Consider the following 17,780-nt stretch of genomic DNA (forward strand, 5'->3'; position numbering starts at 1 on the left):
TGCTTCTGGAACATCAAGTGCATGTAACAAGTCACCCGGCATCGCGATGGCAGTATTGGTTTCGGACGTTGATGAGAGGTTCGTTGATGGTGTGACGTCGAAACATAGACGCGATTGCCTGGCGGACGCGGCTGACCATTCCGCTTTTGAACGCTAGCGCGGTGCAGGGGTGATGACGATGAAGCTCTCCGCCAAAATTTCAGAACTCCAACGTCGAAGACGACATCACCACAACAAACACCAACAGCCTGCCGACCTATATAGGAAGACACTATTACCTGCGTTCAACTCTTACCACACTACGAATCGAACAAGAAGTCAACCACACCGCCTGCGCCACACACAATGGGCGTCTCAATCCTCCCTCCCAGCGCACCCCTCCCACCCCGCCGTGATGCGCCCACCGAAGATTCGGACGTCGACATGTCCGACGACGAGCTCCCAACCTCGAATACCGCCTCTATAGTCACACCGGGTGAACACATCACAAGCGACCCGCAATGGATGCGTGGCCACGGCACTTACGTTCCAGCAGGCAGCGGGACAATCATCTCCACAGTTGCCGGCAGCCTGCACAAGACCAACAAGCTGCTCTCCGTGCAACCTCTGCGCGCACGCTACCAACCAGAAATCGGCGACCTAGTAATCGGCCGCATAGTCAACGTGCAAACCAAAAAGTGGAGTGTCGACATCGCTGCGCCCATGCTTGCCAACCTGCCCCTCTCGTCGATCAACTTGCCAGGAGGGATCCTTCGAAGGAGAACCGCAGTCGACGAACTGAACATCCGCACCTTCTTCTCAGAAGGCGACCTGCTTGTCGCCGAAGTGCAATCCCTGCACCAAGACAATACCGCCTCTCTACACACGCGCTCACTGAAATACGGAAAACTGCGCAACGGGCTATTCACCTCTCTGTCCGGTGCCGGTGGCGGCATCTTGTCGCGCAAGGGAGGTGTGGTCAGGAGTAGACGGCAGGTCTTCACGCTCAATACTGCGGCAGGCGAGATCGATGTTGTCCTGGGTGTAAATGGATACATTTTCATTTCGAAACACACGGTGGTCGCTGCATCAACGACGGAAACTGGAATCAACAGGCTGGATGAACAGGTTACCGAGACGCTGTACTCGAGCCAGAATGATGAGATTGAGGCGCCGGTCATGAAGGAGATCACAAGAGTCAGTACGTTGATTAAGGGCTTGGTGGCTTGTGGAACCAAGGTGGACGAGGACACGATTGTGAAGGTATACGAGGGGGCTGTGGAGCTGGAGGCTGAGGAGCAGAGTTTAGGGGGTGTGGAGAAGGGTGTTGGGGCAAAGGGCGTCGTCGAGGCGGTGCTTGCGAGGTTGGAGGTCGAGAGCGCTGGCTGAAGGAAGTTCCAAAGCGAAGAAGGCAAGAATTTTGCTCTAAATTAGCTTAGGGATGTCAGCCTACAACAAGGTGACTGCTACCTCAAGGCACTGGCGCAGCCTTGCAGAAGCCTCCAGCCGCATGATGTGTGGCTCAGTGGCTGCGGCAAAGGCACATGTCGAAGCTAGGATGAGCGCAGAAGAGGAAATGAGGATAGCGAAGTCACAATCCAGCATGATGAAGATGGCTGATGGTATGCTAGTTCGATTACTACTCTGATGTATGAAGTGTCTGTATAACCTTCGTGCTATGTACGCATTACCTCTCCAGGACAGTAATATACGCTTTACAAAATTTTAAAACATTGCTACCCTCCCAAGTTCCAACACGCCAATACGGTGAGGCCTCGGAAGTGAGGGTATGTATACGAGTGCCAGGTCAAGCCAATTCAACTTTCTCTCGAAAGGGAGTCAAAGCTCTCTTAGCTCTCAAAAACACACAACCCCTCCCTCTCCAACGCCCTCAACCGATTCACATCCCCACCCGCCTCCATAACCGCCTTAACAGCCGCTTGACTCAGTTTTCTCCTCCTCTCAGCGGCCTCCTTCTCGCGCCTCGCCTTCGTCTTGCTTGACCCGCTCGGCGCAACACCAGTCAAGATCTTACGACTATCGTCGAGCGTGAAGTTGACAAACCCGACATTCCCCCTCGACGGCGCGCGTGCAGTGCCGTGCGACGATTGCGACGACTTGCCACGGGACTGTGTCGTGTTGGTGCGCTGTGCCTGCCCGCTGGGCCGGCGGCGGTGGAAGCGCGCCTGCGGTGTGGGAGAGGGGGGGCAGGAGAGCGGGCGTGTGCCGATGGGTACCATACTTGAAGGATGAGCAGGGTGTGTTGGGGGTGTAGGATACATCGCCGGGTGATATGATTGCATCTCCGGTTGCGATTGATACTTGCTCATGCTGCTGAAGCTGCTCATGTCGCAGGAAATACTGAGGCCGGCCAAGGAGATGGGAATGCTTTGGGCTTTTGGGCGAGCGTGGGATTCGCGGTGTGTGGGATAGGATTGTTGCGCCATGGGCATGCTGTCGTCGTTCCACCAGCCGGCGGTCTTGGAGGTGGAGAAGTCTGGGGAGCAGGATGTGGAGAAGGTGAAGTCGATGTTGGGCGAGTCGGTGGGGCCCCAGGTTATCATGGGTATCCTGAGGGATCTAGGTGGAGCCAAGGCTGAAAGAGCCGTACTTGACGCGGCTGAGGAGTCGGCAGCAGAAGTAGTCAACTGCTGGAACAGATCCGTCTCAGCGTAGCTCTCAAAGAGATGGTCTAGCTCAACCGCTTCCGTCTCTTTGTTGATCGGCCGCATTTCGATTTCGGAGTGGTAGCGTAGTAGATGGGCCATGAAGAATAACTTTCCGCTTGGTTACTGACCAGGTACTCGGAGGCGACCTGCCTGTAAGGTGTGGCGAAGGGAATATTGAGTGGATGAGCCGTGGATGTAACGCGTCTTGTACCTTGCAGGTATCTGAATTCGAGGCGTACAAACGAGTGTGGAGTGACCAATGGTGCAATAGATGCTGGATACAAACAACCAAAACAACCCTACCTATACTGGATATATACTCCTGCATCTTAGTTCACGAGAATTCTTTCCAGCCTCTCCTCGACAACTGCATTCGAGGTTGTATCGAACTATTATTGGGGACCCAGGGCGGAATGAGGATGACCTAAGCCACTGTCCTCTTGTTTCAGGCTCGCTGGAGGCGTCTGTAGTGGCCGAAGTGTCAAACTTCAGTGCACTTGGGACTTGAGGTGGCCTTAGCGGGTGCACCCAGGAAGAAGCATGCTGCTTGCAGCCACAGCGTCGCTATTGGGTTACATTCTTGCGTTTATTGCCCAGCCCCGCAGGTACCCGTTACACCACAATCGCTACTCTGCCCATCTTTGTTGACAGCCGTTGGCTATCCGTAGGGCTGCAGACGCTGGCGCTGTACGCCCTTGAGGCTCTTGGTGGCTGTTTCATCTCGAATATCATCGGAAAATAATTTGAAGATCTCTGGGGGATGGGATCGAGCTTGATGGATGATGCGATGACGTGCGATGGGGTCCATTGCAACGCTTCACTTAACCACCCACTCGATTTCAAAGTGTATGGAATGCAGATAGCAAACATGCCGCAAACAGCCGTTCCCAGCCTGCCTTATTGATAGAATTCAGACACTTGACGCTGAAGTGGGCAGACAATGATTGACTGACATAAGGAAACCGACATCAGAAGAGGAAGTGGATAGAGGAATGAGTCTAAGGGGAAGACCCAGATCTGGGGAACAAAGAAAAGTGATGGCCGGCAAAACTGTGGACAAGCAGACTTTGGGCGATGATGATGATGGTTGAGACAGAACATGGCGTGAGTGGTATTGCACATGCCTTTGCGAGCGGGAGCTCCAAATCCCAGCTGACAGGCTTGAACGGATGAACTGTAGCGAAGAAGGACGCGAAGAGGGGCACGACATCTTCGTGACGAGCTCATAGTGTTGACTGTGGAAGTGCTTTTGCGCTCGTGGGCAGCGGCAGGTTGTGCCAATTCTGGCAGCGCAAGGTGCCCCCTTGCATTGGCCTTTGTGTCGAACGTGTCGTTTGTCGCATGTTGACCTGACAATGAGTTAAAATAATGCGAGGATGGCAGTGCTGCCAATAACAACAAGACGAAATGTTGCGGTGGTTGGTGTTTCGAGTGATGGAGGGTTGGCTCGGAGGAAAGAGGCGCCGCTAATGTAACGAAGCCTCAGGCAGGCGCGACCCGTGAACTCCGGGCTCTTTGGCTGCGACAGCTCAGAGTAAACACCCGCGACGTCACCACTGTACGCGACTTACACGCTGGTTGCTCACTTGTACATACAATTTTGATTCACTAGTTCGGTCGCACATCGCTATGGATCCAGACATGCCTGTCGCCAGCGACCCTCAGCCGTCCATCTTCCGATGGATCCTTGGATTCCTGATGGTTGGTGCATGTTGGGGGCTCACCACACCATTCATGCGCAAAGCTGCCATAAATTACACCCCGCCGACACACCCTTCTTTGACCGATCCTAAGAACTCGGCATTGAAGAGGAGGGCTCTGGGAATCTGGTATGCTGTGAAGGGTGTGCTGAGTAGGCCAGCGTATGCCATTCCGTTGCTGCTCAATGTCACTGGCAGTGTATGGTTCTTCATTTTGATTGGCAAGGCTGGTGAGTACCAGACTGGACATGTGCTCTTCGTGGGAAGCTAACAAATAGCAGAGCTAAGTCTTACGGTACCAATCACAAACTCACTGGCCTTTATGTTCACGGTGTTGGGTGAATGGTGGGCAGAGAAAAAGGTCATTAGCAGAGGTACGTCATACTGCTCGTTACACATTTGCGCTCCGCTTATAATTCACAGATACATGGATCGGCATGGGCCTGGCACTTGGCGGTATTGCGCTATGTGTGCAGAGCAAGACATAGTTATCATAGTATCATCGATACCTTCATTCCTACGCACCGACGCTCAGCTTCGAGAACCCACTCGCGGGCGGCTGCAGCCAATTCCTCTCGTCGTACTTCTCCTGGCCCTCAATAACATGGAAGGTGTAAATGTTCCGGCTCTTCTGGCTGGTGTTCTTCTCGCTCTTGTGCAAGATGTTGCCATGGATGAGCACTAGTGTACCAGCCTTGACCTCGCCCATATCGTATACTTCTTCCTTGTCAGCACCAGACTCTGTCTGCAAGCCATTGGGAAATTGCGGTCCTTCATTGTCAATGAAGCCAGTGCCTTCCTTGCCATTCTCGCCCGTCCGCACGAACCTCTGCTTGACCGCCGCGCGCCTGTGGCTCCCTGCTGCGAAGCTCAAGCATCCATTCTCCTTCGTCGCGTCCTCGAGCGCATACCAATACCCCACCGCGCTTGGTGGATTTGTGTACAGGAAGGTGCTGTCCTGGTGTGGAGGTACTGCGCCGCCAATTTCAGGTTGCTTGCAGATGACCATGGATTGGAGAACACGAGGGTCGTGGAAGCCGAGGTCGCGTGCTATGGCTGCGTTCTTCGCTGAGAGGGATATTTCGCGAAAGGAAGGGGATAGCTCGTGGAGGTAGTGGCCGATCTTGTTGATGGCGCGCTCTTTGGGCTTGGTCAGGTTCCCAGACTTATCAAAGGCATCTGGTTTGTATTAGCTATACAGCTTTGGGTATACATGTGCGCATTCGTACCTTCCTCGAAGAAGAAACGCACCTTATCCCCAGATTCCAGGAAGTATGCATCGCCTACATGGTCTGCGCCGTCATCGCCACCGGTGGAGAACTTGGTCATTGGGTGGTCCTTTAACTCGAAGCCGTGCAGCATCTTGTTGGTATCAGCCAGCAGCTGCTTAACTGTATCTTGTGAAAGTGCATCTGGGATAAGAAGGTAGCCATTCTTGTTGAAGAACTCGATCTGCTCAGGTGTGAGCCCTTGTGTCGAGGCTGCCATAACTGTTACGTGTACGTCAAGATTTGGCTGTGGAGGTTGTCAGTTCGAGGAACTGTTCACGCACGATCAAAGCACTATTTTACAGTCAGCACGGCGACCAGCAAGCGTCGGAGACGGCCGCCTCTTCTCGTGTATGGGGTGAGCTCCATTGTGCTTGCCCCACCACTGCCTCGCGCTTTGTTCCGAGCCGAGGACTTCTTAAAGAACCAAAACATTATGGTAGTACTTACTCCCAGTACTCGATCTTTGGACTATGGCAGCGCCATCTTGACATGTTCGTCAACTGAGCTCGTTTGCACGCAACAAAAACATGAGAGCCTTGACGGACGTTTAGGAGCACCCGATTGGTCGAAATGATGAACAGGCTGCCAGGCTCAGCATCCACCACCGGGTACTTCAGCCTTGCAACGCATCGATCCCCTGAAGAGCTCGGTAGCCTCATAAATCTCACTTTCTGCAGTTTCCCACGAACACCTTAATGCGTGGTTCAATATCCGGGACTCCGCAGTACATGAGTGCCCTATGTCATATCTTGGCTCCATCAGAAAATGCAGGTCTTGCGCACGCTCAAATCACAAAGACAAGCGCGCAAGGCTCCCTTCAATGTGGAAGAGGTAGTCGATATGGAAGAGGTGATCGCAGATACGCTTACTCAGACTCTGCCGGAGTGACTTGTCCACAGCTTCGAAGATCGAATGCGCATTACAACACTTCATCATGGAACCGAAGTACGATCGGCTTTGAGAGTATAGTGCGCTCTCTTATGCATGAGGCAATTCCTAGCCAAAACGCAACATATACATTAACCACAAACGAATCAGCATTGGATCGAACCTATACCGCTTTTGTCAACAATTTCGGTGCAGCAAAAACTTTGGTGATTCCGACTGGATTGGCTGGATGTGGATGGACCAAATTTGCATCGATCAGCTCGATGTTCTGGAGCGGAACCACCAGGAGCAACTCATGACTGATATCTATGGGTTGGCAAACAATACGATCATCTAAACAAACGATGATCAAACACGATATGGAACGGAAGTGCCAGTAGACGCTGCGATGGAACATCTTGCAAAGACTTGCTACCCCTCCAAGATTGCCAGGTCCAGCAGCTGATGAGGAACACCGCTGTATGTTATTATGTAATGCAGTGTCTGCGTATGACCTCGCAGCATACTCACTTCTCCCTGTTGTGAATCATCCAGGAGGTATTTATTCCCCTTGGACCGACCTATATCAAATCTACGCGAAATTGCAAACTTCCTGTATCAGCCTTTGTGGCCGGTGGAGCAGACTGCCGATTAACTGCTCACTCTTAGGGCGGATCGTGGTCATACAGATCATGAAGGTGACCGGCTTACCCCTATGCAGACTCAACGCCCAAGTCTTATGGATTGTCTTGCCCGATTTTCTGGGCTTGGGTGTAGCGATCCACGCGACAGACTCTTCGAATTAATGGGCCTTGCTCTGGAAGACCAACAGATCAACGTTGATCACGCAAAATTGGCTCAAAACCTCCTCCTGGAGTTACTGCGTACTTATATGAAGTCAGACACGGATCGCGTCAGCTATGATAATCTGCGCAATCTAGGTGTGGAGATGAGACTATCCGTTCATGATATGCGCGGGTGGAATGCTTTTGTAAACAGTATATACGTGGAGGAAACGTATGATATGGACACGGTGGGGGAGAGCGCCCTTGGCAGAAAACCAAGATAACCAAGATGGGATTTGTTGGCGGGAGCGAAGAGGTCGGTGGTCGGTGGTGGTATGGCGATGACCACGAGTCCAGTTTCTATGGTGCTCCTGAGAACAACGGTGAGTTCTATAAGAACTCAGCTTTCATATTCCGCGATGCTTTGGGAGAACGATGGTTCTGACTGGACCTATAAGATTCAGCTTTCGAATTCCGCAGTGCTTTGAGCCAATCAGGATACGAAGTTAACCTATTGGGACTTGGAGAAAGCATAACGCCACCACACGCCAAACGTTCGCCACCAAGAAATTAGTTGATACCTGACATCGCCCAATTTTAACATCCAACCCACTTTTTACACTCACATGAAGAATGTCAATGTTCCGCCAACGATACTTCCTCCTTCGCGACACAGTTGGAAGAGGTAGACGAAAACTTCTCTCACTCCATATTCTCTCAACTCGAAAGCATGGTGCGAAATGAAAACGTGTTTCACTGGAATACTTCCACAAGCCAATCTGCACTGTATCAACAGGGTCGCCTCCCACAGATCAGGTCAGCGCACAACGGTTAAACAAGTGACAGAAGACGTATTTTCAGCCGTCCTTTTGCACGCGCGCTGTTTGCCCGTGTATGAGACTGACACAATCCCCCGTAGAGCAAGGTTCAACCTGGCACCTTCCACAACTTACCTCCATCGAAAACATTCTTGCCTTGAGCCATGCCGGTACTGATTTACCAGACGTGGTGCCACTCGACAGAGGCGTGCTTTATCTCACTCCTGATCAAAGCTCACTGTTAGTGATTGCTGATTTCCCTAGTTCCAGCGTCTATAATCATGAACCCAAAGAGCACCTGACCGAACCACGTACGTCTGTTCAAAAGTCCATTATGACACCGACGATTAACTACATTATGATAAGCGCGTCTCCGATCTCGATTTGGCTCCGACATATCATGCTCTTCCCTACACTTTGGGGACATTACTATCTAAATCTCCCACGTCTGTTAATGAGAAAAACCTAGACATCGGAAGGAACATGTACCCATTCTGTCAAGAATTTTGTCAAATTCACACGAATGGGTCTGTCTATTTGTGAACCAAACAGATCTTCATGAACCAGGTCAACCCTCTAGAACGTTACCACCAGGTCAATCTTATGTAGCAAATATATACACGGGCTAGTAGTGCCTTGGTATGGTTCGAAGATGAATCACGGCCGGTCGACAATAGTTGGTCGAGACTTGACGGGTTGGACTTGGAAATACAAAACGTCGATGCAAGTGCTTTGAGATTTGACTTAAACCATGTGCGCGATGGATAGAACAATTTTTTCAAGCAGAAGCGTCAGTCGCCGTCTCCGTCGCCCCTAACTCTGTCCGCCGATGTCTACCACCACGAGTGTTCCACGCGGCTTGATTGTACAAGGGATTTTCCTGTCCAAGCGGTATATTTCGTGGCAGAAGGTGGTTTATGGTTGTTGCGGTGTATATATCCCTTAGGATCCGAGGGTCAGAAAGGTCGGCCTTTTTGTATCGCTGCGGGACCGCGACAATGGTGCTCGTGCGAAGACAGACGGGGTCTCGTGGGATAAGAGTAGTGACTTCCAATTGACTTCGCTTTTTCAAATTGCACAAGATATCCTCGAGCAGTTAGTGGACGTGAGAGGCAATCGAATGAATTACGGTGTCTCAGTTCCTTTGTGAAGAGCTTCGGTCTGACGAAAGCGCAGGTGAATGATTTTATGGAGCTTGTAGCTGCAATGCAGAGGGAAGATGAGACACGTTGGCAATGGGTCACACGAGTCGAACCGTCGTTTTGACAGGATGAAGGATCATTGGCTTTCAAGGCTTCAATGAAACGGAAATTTTGGTCAAACCATGGACAACCATCATCAGTCAATGCTATTGTGTCACGGTTCAGGGTGTTCCTGCCTGTTGTACCTCACCTGCCATGAGAGTGACTGCCACGTCACACTAGCGTTGTTTACAGCTACTCACCTATATATACTGTTTGTAGCTTCACTCAACACAACCTCAGTACAATCTTCAACTTCTTCCCTTTGTGTACAGTTCTTCACTGAACTCCAACATCTTGATATTCTATTTGAGTTTCTCGCTAGACAGTCGGACTGCACTGAATATTAGCGGTACGAGGTCCGGGGCAATAGGGTTCTCATCAAATGCCATAATACTTCTCTGGACAATGGGGCATCAGAATTCGTACTCCTATACGACGAAGTATTGAGCACGGTTCAGGTTGGCGCCCCGATCGTGGTAGAGTCGCTGGTTTCACCAATCGATAACCTCAATGTCGATAGGTGCTCAAGAGCTCGAGAGTATACCGTTCGTCATGGAGGAGAACGAAAGTGCTCCTGCTATATGGGCACGTGCAGATGAAATTTTCGTAGCGGCGACTCGATATCGCAAATCGAAGCTGTCTTTGCTTTCGGGCTCTTAAACTGCAGCTTTAGGCCGAAATAGTATAGACTCACGGGGCAATCGTGTCAGTAGGCCGGCAGTACTCATCAATTAATGCATGATGCCGCAAAAAGCCGTCAGAATCAGCTTGACCGGTACATCTCGACACTGAAGCTTCAATGCTCGCGTTCACCAAGACCAACACTGCCTCAACTCAAGCAAAACTGTTCGCTCAATGACGTTTCGGTCCGCGCACCAGCAGGGCGATTTGAGCGGGGACTGGATCCATCACGAAACCGTAGCAGTATCATGAGCCGCTATGATCTTAGCAGACTACGAGGCAACTCTACACATTACTCAAGTTTATGCGAAGACGCCTCTACTCCTTTCCAATAACCAGATGTAGCCGGATTTGGAGTTCACCGAGATGCGACGCAGTCAAACTTCTCAAAGATGATGACCATTTGCGACTGCGAGGCTGCTGCCTAGCAAAATGACTTGATTCAAAGAAACGTGGCACGTGCAAGATAGCGCTGACAAGGCTATGTCCTTCACCGACCGGTAGAGGACTTATGAGGTTTACGATAAGCCGCACTTAGTTTGCCCATGTGTGAACAGCCCCTTTCCGGTGACGGAAATTTGTACGTACCTCTTCGGAGGGCGAGATTTGGCCGTGTCAGTCACAACAGGATATTCCACTAACACATTTTGTGAGATTATTAATCAAGATCTGTACCAACGTCCGCGTCTTGGAAGGCTGCGCCTCGCAATACTTCAGCGTGGTGACTGAGGTATGCACCTATCATTTGCTGGATGTGTCCACGTGCAAATTCACGAGCCTCAGTTGTCGGACTAGATTATTGCATACGTACTACAGTAGAGGTGAGAGTTCGAGATGGGGGCAACAGCAGTGTTGAGCTTAAGCTGTGACATTTGTGGCGATGTCATTGTGCCACAGCTGTTGATTGGTCGATTTACGATAGATACGCGTGCTCTGCCGCACTGCCCTTAACAATCACTCTGCCAAAAGGGGTGATCTATGATTCGCTCGACTCTCTGCACACAGCCGCAGTGGCGAAAGCTTGTGGCGCATGGCTTGACTGGTCATTGGTCGAAACGGCTGAATTTATGTCGCAGCCTTGTCTAGTCCCTCCTAGGCTGATCATTGTAAACACCCTATTCAGACTTCGGTGGTTCTTGCCAAACCATGATGCCTTTTCAGACCAAATTTCTCGACAGTCGAGATTGTTGTTTTCCACAGCTTTGCCGCCAACGAGGAAAGTACAAGGACCCCGCGCTGCCATGCTGTCACACAATTTGCACTGCCCCCGGGCCATGGCGCGTTGGCGTCTTGTCGTCTGGGCACGCACAATCGAGAGCTCTTCCACCCGCCGTATCAACCAACAACGATTCTTGCCATCTCTTGGCCGCCGTTGTATACCATATTGGCAGTCAAGCAAGTATTCGGTACCCTCCTTCCATATTCTAGCAATACCCCGCTCGCAACCCTCTAGATCTGAGTAGGTCAAGGCCGCGAAGCGACCGTGGGGCGCAATGCCCAGAAAGGCTGAAATGACTACCTTATACGTTTGATCTCAAGGCAGATGTGAAAATGACGCACACAAGAGCCAAGGGGCGCTTGTCGCAGGCGAAGAATACACAGCCTCCTTGATATATATGGTGCTTCAACACACTCAGCTTAACACAGTCATACATACTCCATCAGCTCGATACCCCTTGTCGCCTACAGTATCTCAAGTTCGACTGAATCTACTACATTTACTCCAGATTCACTATTTCCTTTAATCTTAGCGACATACGTTCATACGATATGGAGAGCGGAAAACTCGCGCCACCTAACCTACAGGTCAACACTCGGCAACGAGCTCTGAGCAACACCGATACCATTTCTTCTTCCACATCCGATCCTTTCCGGACACCAGTATCGCCACTATCAGAAGTATCCCCTAGCAACGCATCAACAGCAGTAAACGATTCCGAGACCGCATTACTGCCCGATCCTGGGACGGAGGGCGACTTCAAAGTGGACAACAATCCTTTCGCCTTTTCCCCAGGCCAACTCAATAAGCTCTTCAACCCAAAGTCGTTGCCTGCTTTCCAGGCGCTAGGTGGCTTACAAGGTATTGCACATGGACTGCAGTCAGATACACATACTGGGTTGAGCATCGACGAAGCAGCTGCTCCTCAGCAAATCACATTCGACCAAGCCGTGCATGGCGCAACTAATGACAAGAAGACCGAACGATCACATAGCGGCGGACAACCTTTCGAGGACCGGATACACGTATACGGACGAAATGTATTACCCCCTAAGAAACCAACGCCGTTATGGAGACTAGTATGGAACGCTTATAACGATACTGTACTTATCGTTCTTACTGTCGCCGCCGCCATTTCACTGGCACTTGGCCTCTATGAGACGTTCGGCGCGGAGCACCCGCCTGGTTCACCAACACCAGTAGACTGGGTAGAGGGGCTTGCTATCTGTATCGCTATCGTCATCGTCGTCCTGGTCACAGCCGTGAACGACTGGCAGAAGGAGCAAGCGTTCGTTCGACTCAACGCTAAAAAGGAAGAGCGTGAGATCAAGGTCACACGATCCGGCAAAGCCATCATGATCAGCGTCTACGATGTACTCGTTGGAGACATCATCCACATGGAGCCCGGTGATGTCATCCCGGTCGACGGCATCTTTATCGAAGGTCACGATGTTAAGTGCGACGAATCTTCTGCCACTGGCGAGTCAGATGCGATCCGCAAGACACCCAGCTCCATGGTCATGAAAGCGCTTGAGAACTGCCAGTCTCAGAAGGGACTCGACCCTTTCATCATCTCCGGCGCCAAAGTCAATGAGGGTGTTGGTACCTACATGGCCACTTCTGTAGGTGTACACAGCTCTTTTGGCAAGATCATGATGTCTGTTCGCACTGAGATGGAAGCCACACCACTTCAGGAGAAGCTTGGTGGTCTCGCTGTCGCCATCTCCAAGATTGGCAGCGCTGCTGCCGGCATTCTCTTCTTCATCTTGCTCTTCCGCTTCGTTGGCGGTCTGTCAGGTGACAACCGCACACCTACCGAGAAGGGTTCCGCTTTCATGGATATCTTGATTGTTGCAGTCACCATCATCGTCGTGGCGGTACCTGAGGGTCTACCTCTTGCTGTTACACTCGCCTTGGCTTTTGCAACCACAAGGATGCTGAAGGAGAACAACCTTGTCCGTGTTCTGCGAGCATGCGAAACCATGGGCAATGCTACTGCGATATGCTCGGACAAGACAGGAACGCTCACCACCAACAAGATGACAGTCGTTGCTGGCAAGTTTGGTACTGCCAGCTTTGCACAATCCGACACTGAGACTGGAACGACTCTCGCATCTTGGGCCTCCAATGTTACCCCCGCTGCCAAGGAGCTCCTCGTTCAGTCAATCGCTATCAACTCCACCGCCTTCGAGGGTGAAGAGGAGGGCAGGCAGGTGTTTGTTGGATCCAAGACCGAGACTGCTTTGTTGCAACTTGCCAAGGACCACCTTGGTCTTCTGTCACTACCTGAAGCTCGCGACAACGGGGAGGTTGTGCACATGATGCCGTTCGATTCGAGCAAGAAGTGCATGGCTGCAGTTCTCAAGCTCAAGACAGGCGGCTACCGTCTGGTTGTCAAGGGTGCCTCTGAGATTCTTCTCGGCATGTGCTCAGAGCAAGCCAACTTCAAGACACTGGAGACTGAACCCCTTTCCGGGGAAGGTCGCCAGGCACTACTCTCGACAATCGGAGAGCTCGCCAACAAGTCTCTGCGGACTATCGGTCTTGTCTACCAGGAATACGCCCAGTGGCCTCCAGCAAACGCCAAATTCACTGAGACCGGCAGCGTCGACTTCGCTTCCATCCTTAGCGATCTTACCTTCTTCGGTGTAGTTGGTATTCAGGATCCCGTTCGCCCCGGTGTGCCAGAGGCCGTTCGTAAAGCCCAAGGTGCTGGCGTTACCGTTCGCATGGTCACTGGTGATAACATACAGACCGCACGAGCCATTGCAACGGAGTGCAACATCTACACTGAGGGTGGCGTTGTCATGGAAGGACCCGAGTTCCGTCGCCTTTCCGAGGCTGAGATGGATGAGGTCATTCCCCGTCTCCAGGTTTTGGCTCGATCTTCGCCTGAAGACAAGCGTGTACTCGTTATGCGCCTCAAGGCCCTGAACGAGATCGTGGCTGTCACAGGCGATGGAACCAACGACGCACCTGCTCTTAAGGCTGCCAACATTGGCTTCTCCATGGGTATCTCAGGTACTGAGGTTGCTAAGGAGGCATCTGCCATCATTCTCATGGACGACAACTTCACTTCGATCATCACCGCCCTTATGTGGGGACGAGCCGTGAACGATGCCGTACAGAAGTTTCTTCAGTTCCAGATCACTGTCAACATCACCGCCGTTCTGCTCGCCTTCGTCACAGCTGTCTATGACGACGAGATGAAGCCCGCCCTGAAGGCCGTTCAGCTACTCTGGGTCAACCTGATTATGGACACCTTCGCCGCCCTTGCCCTCGCCACTGACCCTCCCACCGAGCGCATACTCAACCGCCCACCCCAAGGCAGGGACAAGCCGCTCATCACCACCACGATGTGGAAGCAGATTACCGGTCAGAACATCTATAAGCTCACCGCAATCTTCCTACTCTACTTTGCCGGTGGTGACATCCTTGGCTACGACCTCTCGGACCCCAACAAGAAGCTCGAGCTCGACACTGTCATCTTCAACAGCTTCGTCTGGATGCAGATCTTCAACATCTTCAACAACAGGCGTCTGGACAACAAGCTCAACATCTTCGAGGGTATCCATCGCAACCACTTCTTCACTTTCATCGTTGTTCTCATCATTGGTCTTCAGGTCATGATCATCTTTGTTGGTGGACGTGCCTTCGAGATCAAGCCTGGCGGTATTGATGGCACTCAGTGGGCTATCTCGATCATCATTGGTTTCCTTTGCATTCCTTGGGCTGTTGCGATCAAATACTTCCCTGATCCTTGGTTTGCTGCTATTGCACATGTCACTGGTACACCGGTTGTTATTGCTTATAGGTGGATTGGTAAGGGCTGCTCTGCTATTGGTAGCCTATTCAGGAAGAAGAAGACTCATGATCCTGAGAAGGATGTCGTAGTCACTACACCACCTATTGTTGTCGTTGATGATGCGGCATCATCACAGGAGAAGGATAGGTCACAAGTGTGATTTTTTTAGTGTTTGCTTTGCTTAGACTGTACTTGTACTTTGTACGATACTAAATGAAGATGAACGAGTCCTTGACTTCTACCAAAAACATTCCCACCACGGTGCATTGGTCAGTATTCTCACCTCCCCCGCTTGTCATGCAACGCATCATTCAGGAAGACAATGTTTGCATCGAGAAGGGCGACAGCAGCTGCTTGGGTTCGTTGAACGATTCGCAACATGAAGTTACGTGTTGATAATCTCTGTCAAGGGAGGTGATATGAGCAGAATCGTGATGTGTTAGTAGCTACCTACGTGGTGTTTATCTACGCAGGAGGGAGCTGTGGGCGCTAGTCGGAAATGGGAAGGCGCAGGGCCTGAAGAACTGCAGTGAAGGTGCTGGCTGACCATCTCAACAGCAATTCTGTCAGCGTGCTATTTCCAGACGCGGCTCACAGTTCAGGGCGGCTATTGGTCTCTCACACTTGTCGGGTTTGCGTGAGGGTCGATGTAGAGTGATGGAATCAATAGACAAGGGTGAAGGATGAACCCCTTGATTTGCGGATTAAGAAAGAAAAGAAACCAAGAGTTCATGCAAGGGGAAGGAGAAGGCATATCAACCAGTGGAGTACCTTTGTCACGGTATCCTCTCCAGATCCCCTGACAATATCCGGATCCGCTCCATACTGTCCCTGACCGTACGCACCAAATCCCCAGCGTCCTTACGCGCCTCCGAAGCGGACGTACAACCTCTGGTCACCTCCGGAGCGGGCCTGCAACCCCCAAAGCGGGAGTATTAGAATTCTGCAAGCCCTGCTCTGGGACTTGCAACCCCAATACCTATCCAACTCAGTTCCGATTATTAACCAGTAACCGAACGAACCTACACGTAAGTATATAGACTATTGCTGGTAGAGTTCTGTTCGGTACACAACGTCTTGTACCTACTTAGATACCGTACGTAGTAATTGATTTAGACTCCTAGCGAGTCCTAAAGGGCCTACTCGTAGCATCTTCGTGACAACCTTCTGGAGGACTTAGACCTACTGTAGAGCACTAGGGTATTCGACCACCTGCTTGCAAAAGGGGCCTGTCGCAGGTTTGATGAGCTACAGTCATCTCAAACTACACCAACTCGGACCAGTGCAGTCAGCAAACAAGAGTTGAAGACTGGTACAGCAAGCTCAACTAGTGAAAGATTTGTAGATCTAACAGCTGGCAAGAATTTGCTATCCTGGTACCCACGGAGGATTAATCGACAACTGAAGAGGGCATTCGAGGGCTGTGAGGATATCTAGAAGAGCAACCTGGTAATAGTCGTGACAGTCCGCTTAGGTAGTCACACTTTGACTTTGGATCTCTTTTGTGCGCTACGTAGCGGATACCTGAACTTTGACACGTCAACATCCCAATCTCGTGACTTGCCTGGCTTAGAATCTGGTTCAAAGTTATCGTATTGCTTGCTTGTGATCCCTTCCTTTTGAAGAATGTCGTTGTCAGATAGCCAACACTCAGCTAGGCAATCGAACGCGCTTTCTGTACCCAGTGGATGTTCAATCTCAACCTATATGTATTAGTTGACTATTATGCACGCAGACAACTCAACGCACATAGACAATATGGAATGTTGTCGGGAACAGCGCCCTAATTCTCTGCTGGCAAGACATCGATTCTCTTCCGAAAGATCCCTCAATTCTGCCTCCTTCACTCTAAGTAGTGCTGCCTTTGCCCTGCTAATATATGTATTATTTGCAGCCCGCGCCTTTACTATTGCAGGCTTGGAGCCTGCTGCTTTTTGGAGTTTGTCTCGATAACGATTATTCTTTTGCGTATATTTGTTTGTGGATTTACGTTCTCGGGGTGTGGATGTAGGCAAGGTGGACGATAGTTGTGGTGGTAGAGTTGATACGTCTTGGAAAGGAGTCGTAGGTGCAGGAGGTGTAGAAATGGCGCTTAGCTTAGGTTGGAGCATAGCAACAAGAGGAAATAGTAACCGTACTTGTAGAGTGGTAGAGAGAGGTGTCGTTGATTTTCAAGATGGAGCCAAGAAGCTCGTGCGTTGTCTTATTACATAAGCAATTTCTTGGCATCCACTACAAGTAGTAATAGTCTAGTAATAGTACAGTAGCGTGTTGTGATTTGTGCCTTAAGCAAAGCTCATAGACACTATTCGATTGGTTCTTGGGGATGAGCGGAGGTACAGGGAGTCTGTAGGGGTTTGACAGTCACCTAAGCAAGTGTCACGAAGATGCTACGAGTAGGCCCTTTAGGACTCGCTAGGAGTCTAAATCAATTACTACGTACGGTATCTAAGTAGGTACAAGACGTTGTGTACCGAACAGAACTCTACCAGCAATAGTCTATATACTTACGTGTGGGTTCGTTCGGTTACTGGTTAATAATCGGAACTGAGTTGGATAGGTATCGGGGTTGCAAGTCCCAGAGCAGGGCTTGCAGAATCCTAATACTCCCACTTCAGAGGTTGCAGGCCCGCTCCGGAGGTGACCGGAGGTTGTACGTCCGCTTCGGAGGTGTGTAAGGACGCTGGGGATTTGGTGCGTACGGTCAGGGACAGTACGGAGCGGATCCGGATATTGTCAGGG

The 17,780-nt window shown here is 51.0% G+C and overlaps 6 protein-coding genes across 6 annotated transcripts; 4 read left to right on the plus strand and 2 right to left on the minus strand.

The window, feature by feature from the left end:
- The first annotated feature begins 218 nt into the window (after window positions 1-218).
- On the plus strand, window positions 219-1,678 carry BU25DRAFT_416292 (uncharacterized protein). The gene has a single exon (XM_033707744.1). The coding sequence runs from the start codon at window positions 346-348 to the stop codon at window positions 1,366-1,368; it is 1,023 nt and encodes a 340-aa protein (XP_033555395.1). The 5' UTR covers window positions 219-345; the 3' UTR covers window positions 1,369-1,678.
- A 29-nt stretch (window positions 1,679-1,707) lies between these two features.
- Window positions 1,708-3,146, minus strand: BU25DRAFT_241581 (uncharacterized protein). The gene has a single exon (XM_033701532.1). The coding sequence runs from the start codon at window positions 2,745-2,747 to the stop codon at window positions 1,830-1,832; it is 918 nt and encodes a 305-aa protein (XP_033555396.1). The 5' UTR covers window positions 2,748-3,146; the 3' UTR covers window positions 1,708-1,829.
- Window positions 3,147-4,277: 1,131 nt separating this feature from the next.
- On the plus strand, window positions 4,278-4,876 carry BU25DRAFT_483264 (uncharacterized protein; the record flags this gene model as incomplete). Its single annotated transcript, XM_033711169.1, has 3 exons — window positions 4,278-4,578; window positions 4,630-4,722; window positions 4,772-4,876. 3 exons carry the CDS (start codon window positions 4,278-4,280, stop codon window positions 4,834-4,836), a joined length of 459 nt encoding a protein of 152 aa, XP_033555397.1. The 3' UTR covers window positions 4,837-4,876.
- BU25DRAFT_416296 (phytanoyl-CoA dioxygenase family protein) lies at window positions 4,801-6,101 on the minus strand. The gene is made up of 3 exons (XM_033707745.1): window positions 6,067-6,101; window positions 5,578-5,910; window positions 4,801-5,527 (listed from the first exon to the last, which is right to left on the minus strand). The coding sequence occupies exons 2-3, from the start codon at window positions 5,834-5,836 to the stop codon at window positions 4,866-4,868; spliced, it is 921 nt and encodes a 306-aa protein (XP_033555398.1). The 5' UTR covers window positions 5,837-5,910; window positions 6,067-6,101; the 3' UTR covers window positions 4,801-4,865.
- Window positions 5,890-7,242, plus strand: BU25DRAFT_416297 (uncharacterized protein). Its single transcript, XM_033707746.1, has one exon. It carries the CDS (start codon window positions 6,315-6,317, stop codon window positions 6,804-6,806), a length of 492 nt encoding a protein of 163 aa, XP_033555399.1. The 5' UTR covers window positions 5,890-6,314; the 3' UTR covers window positions 6,807-7,242.
- A 4,389-nt stretch (window positions 7,243-11,631) lies between these two features.
- On the plus strand, window positions 11,632-15,279 carry BU25DRAFT_241621 (plasma membrane calcium-transporting ATPase 2). Its single transcript, XM_033701533.1, has one exon. It carries the CDS (start codon window positions 11,785-11,787, stop codon window positions 15,196-15,198), a length of 3,414 nt encoding a protein of 1,137 aa, XP_033555400.1. The 5' UTR covers window positions 11,632-11,784; the 3' UTR covers window positions 15,199-15,279.
- Window positions 15,280-17,780: the final 2,501 nt, after the last annotated feature.

The sequence above is a fragment of the Macroventuria anomochaeta genome (genome assembly GCF_010093625.1).
Source record: "Macroventuria anomochaeta strain CBS 525.71 unplaced genomic scaffold BU25scaffold_59, whole genome shotgun sequence".
NCBI lineage: Eukaryota > Fungi > Ascomycota > Dothideomycetes > Pleosporales > Didymellaceae > Macroventuria > Macroventuria anomochaeta.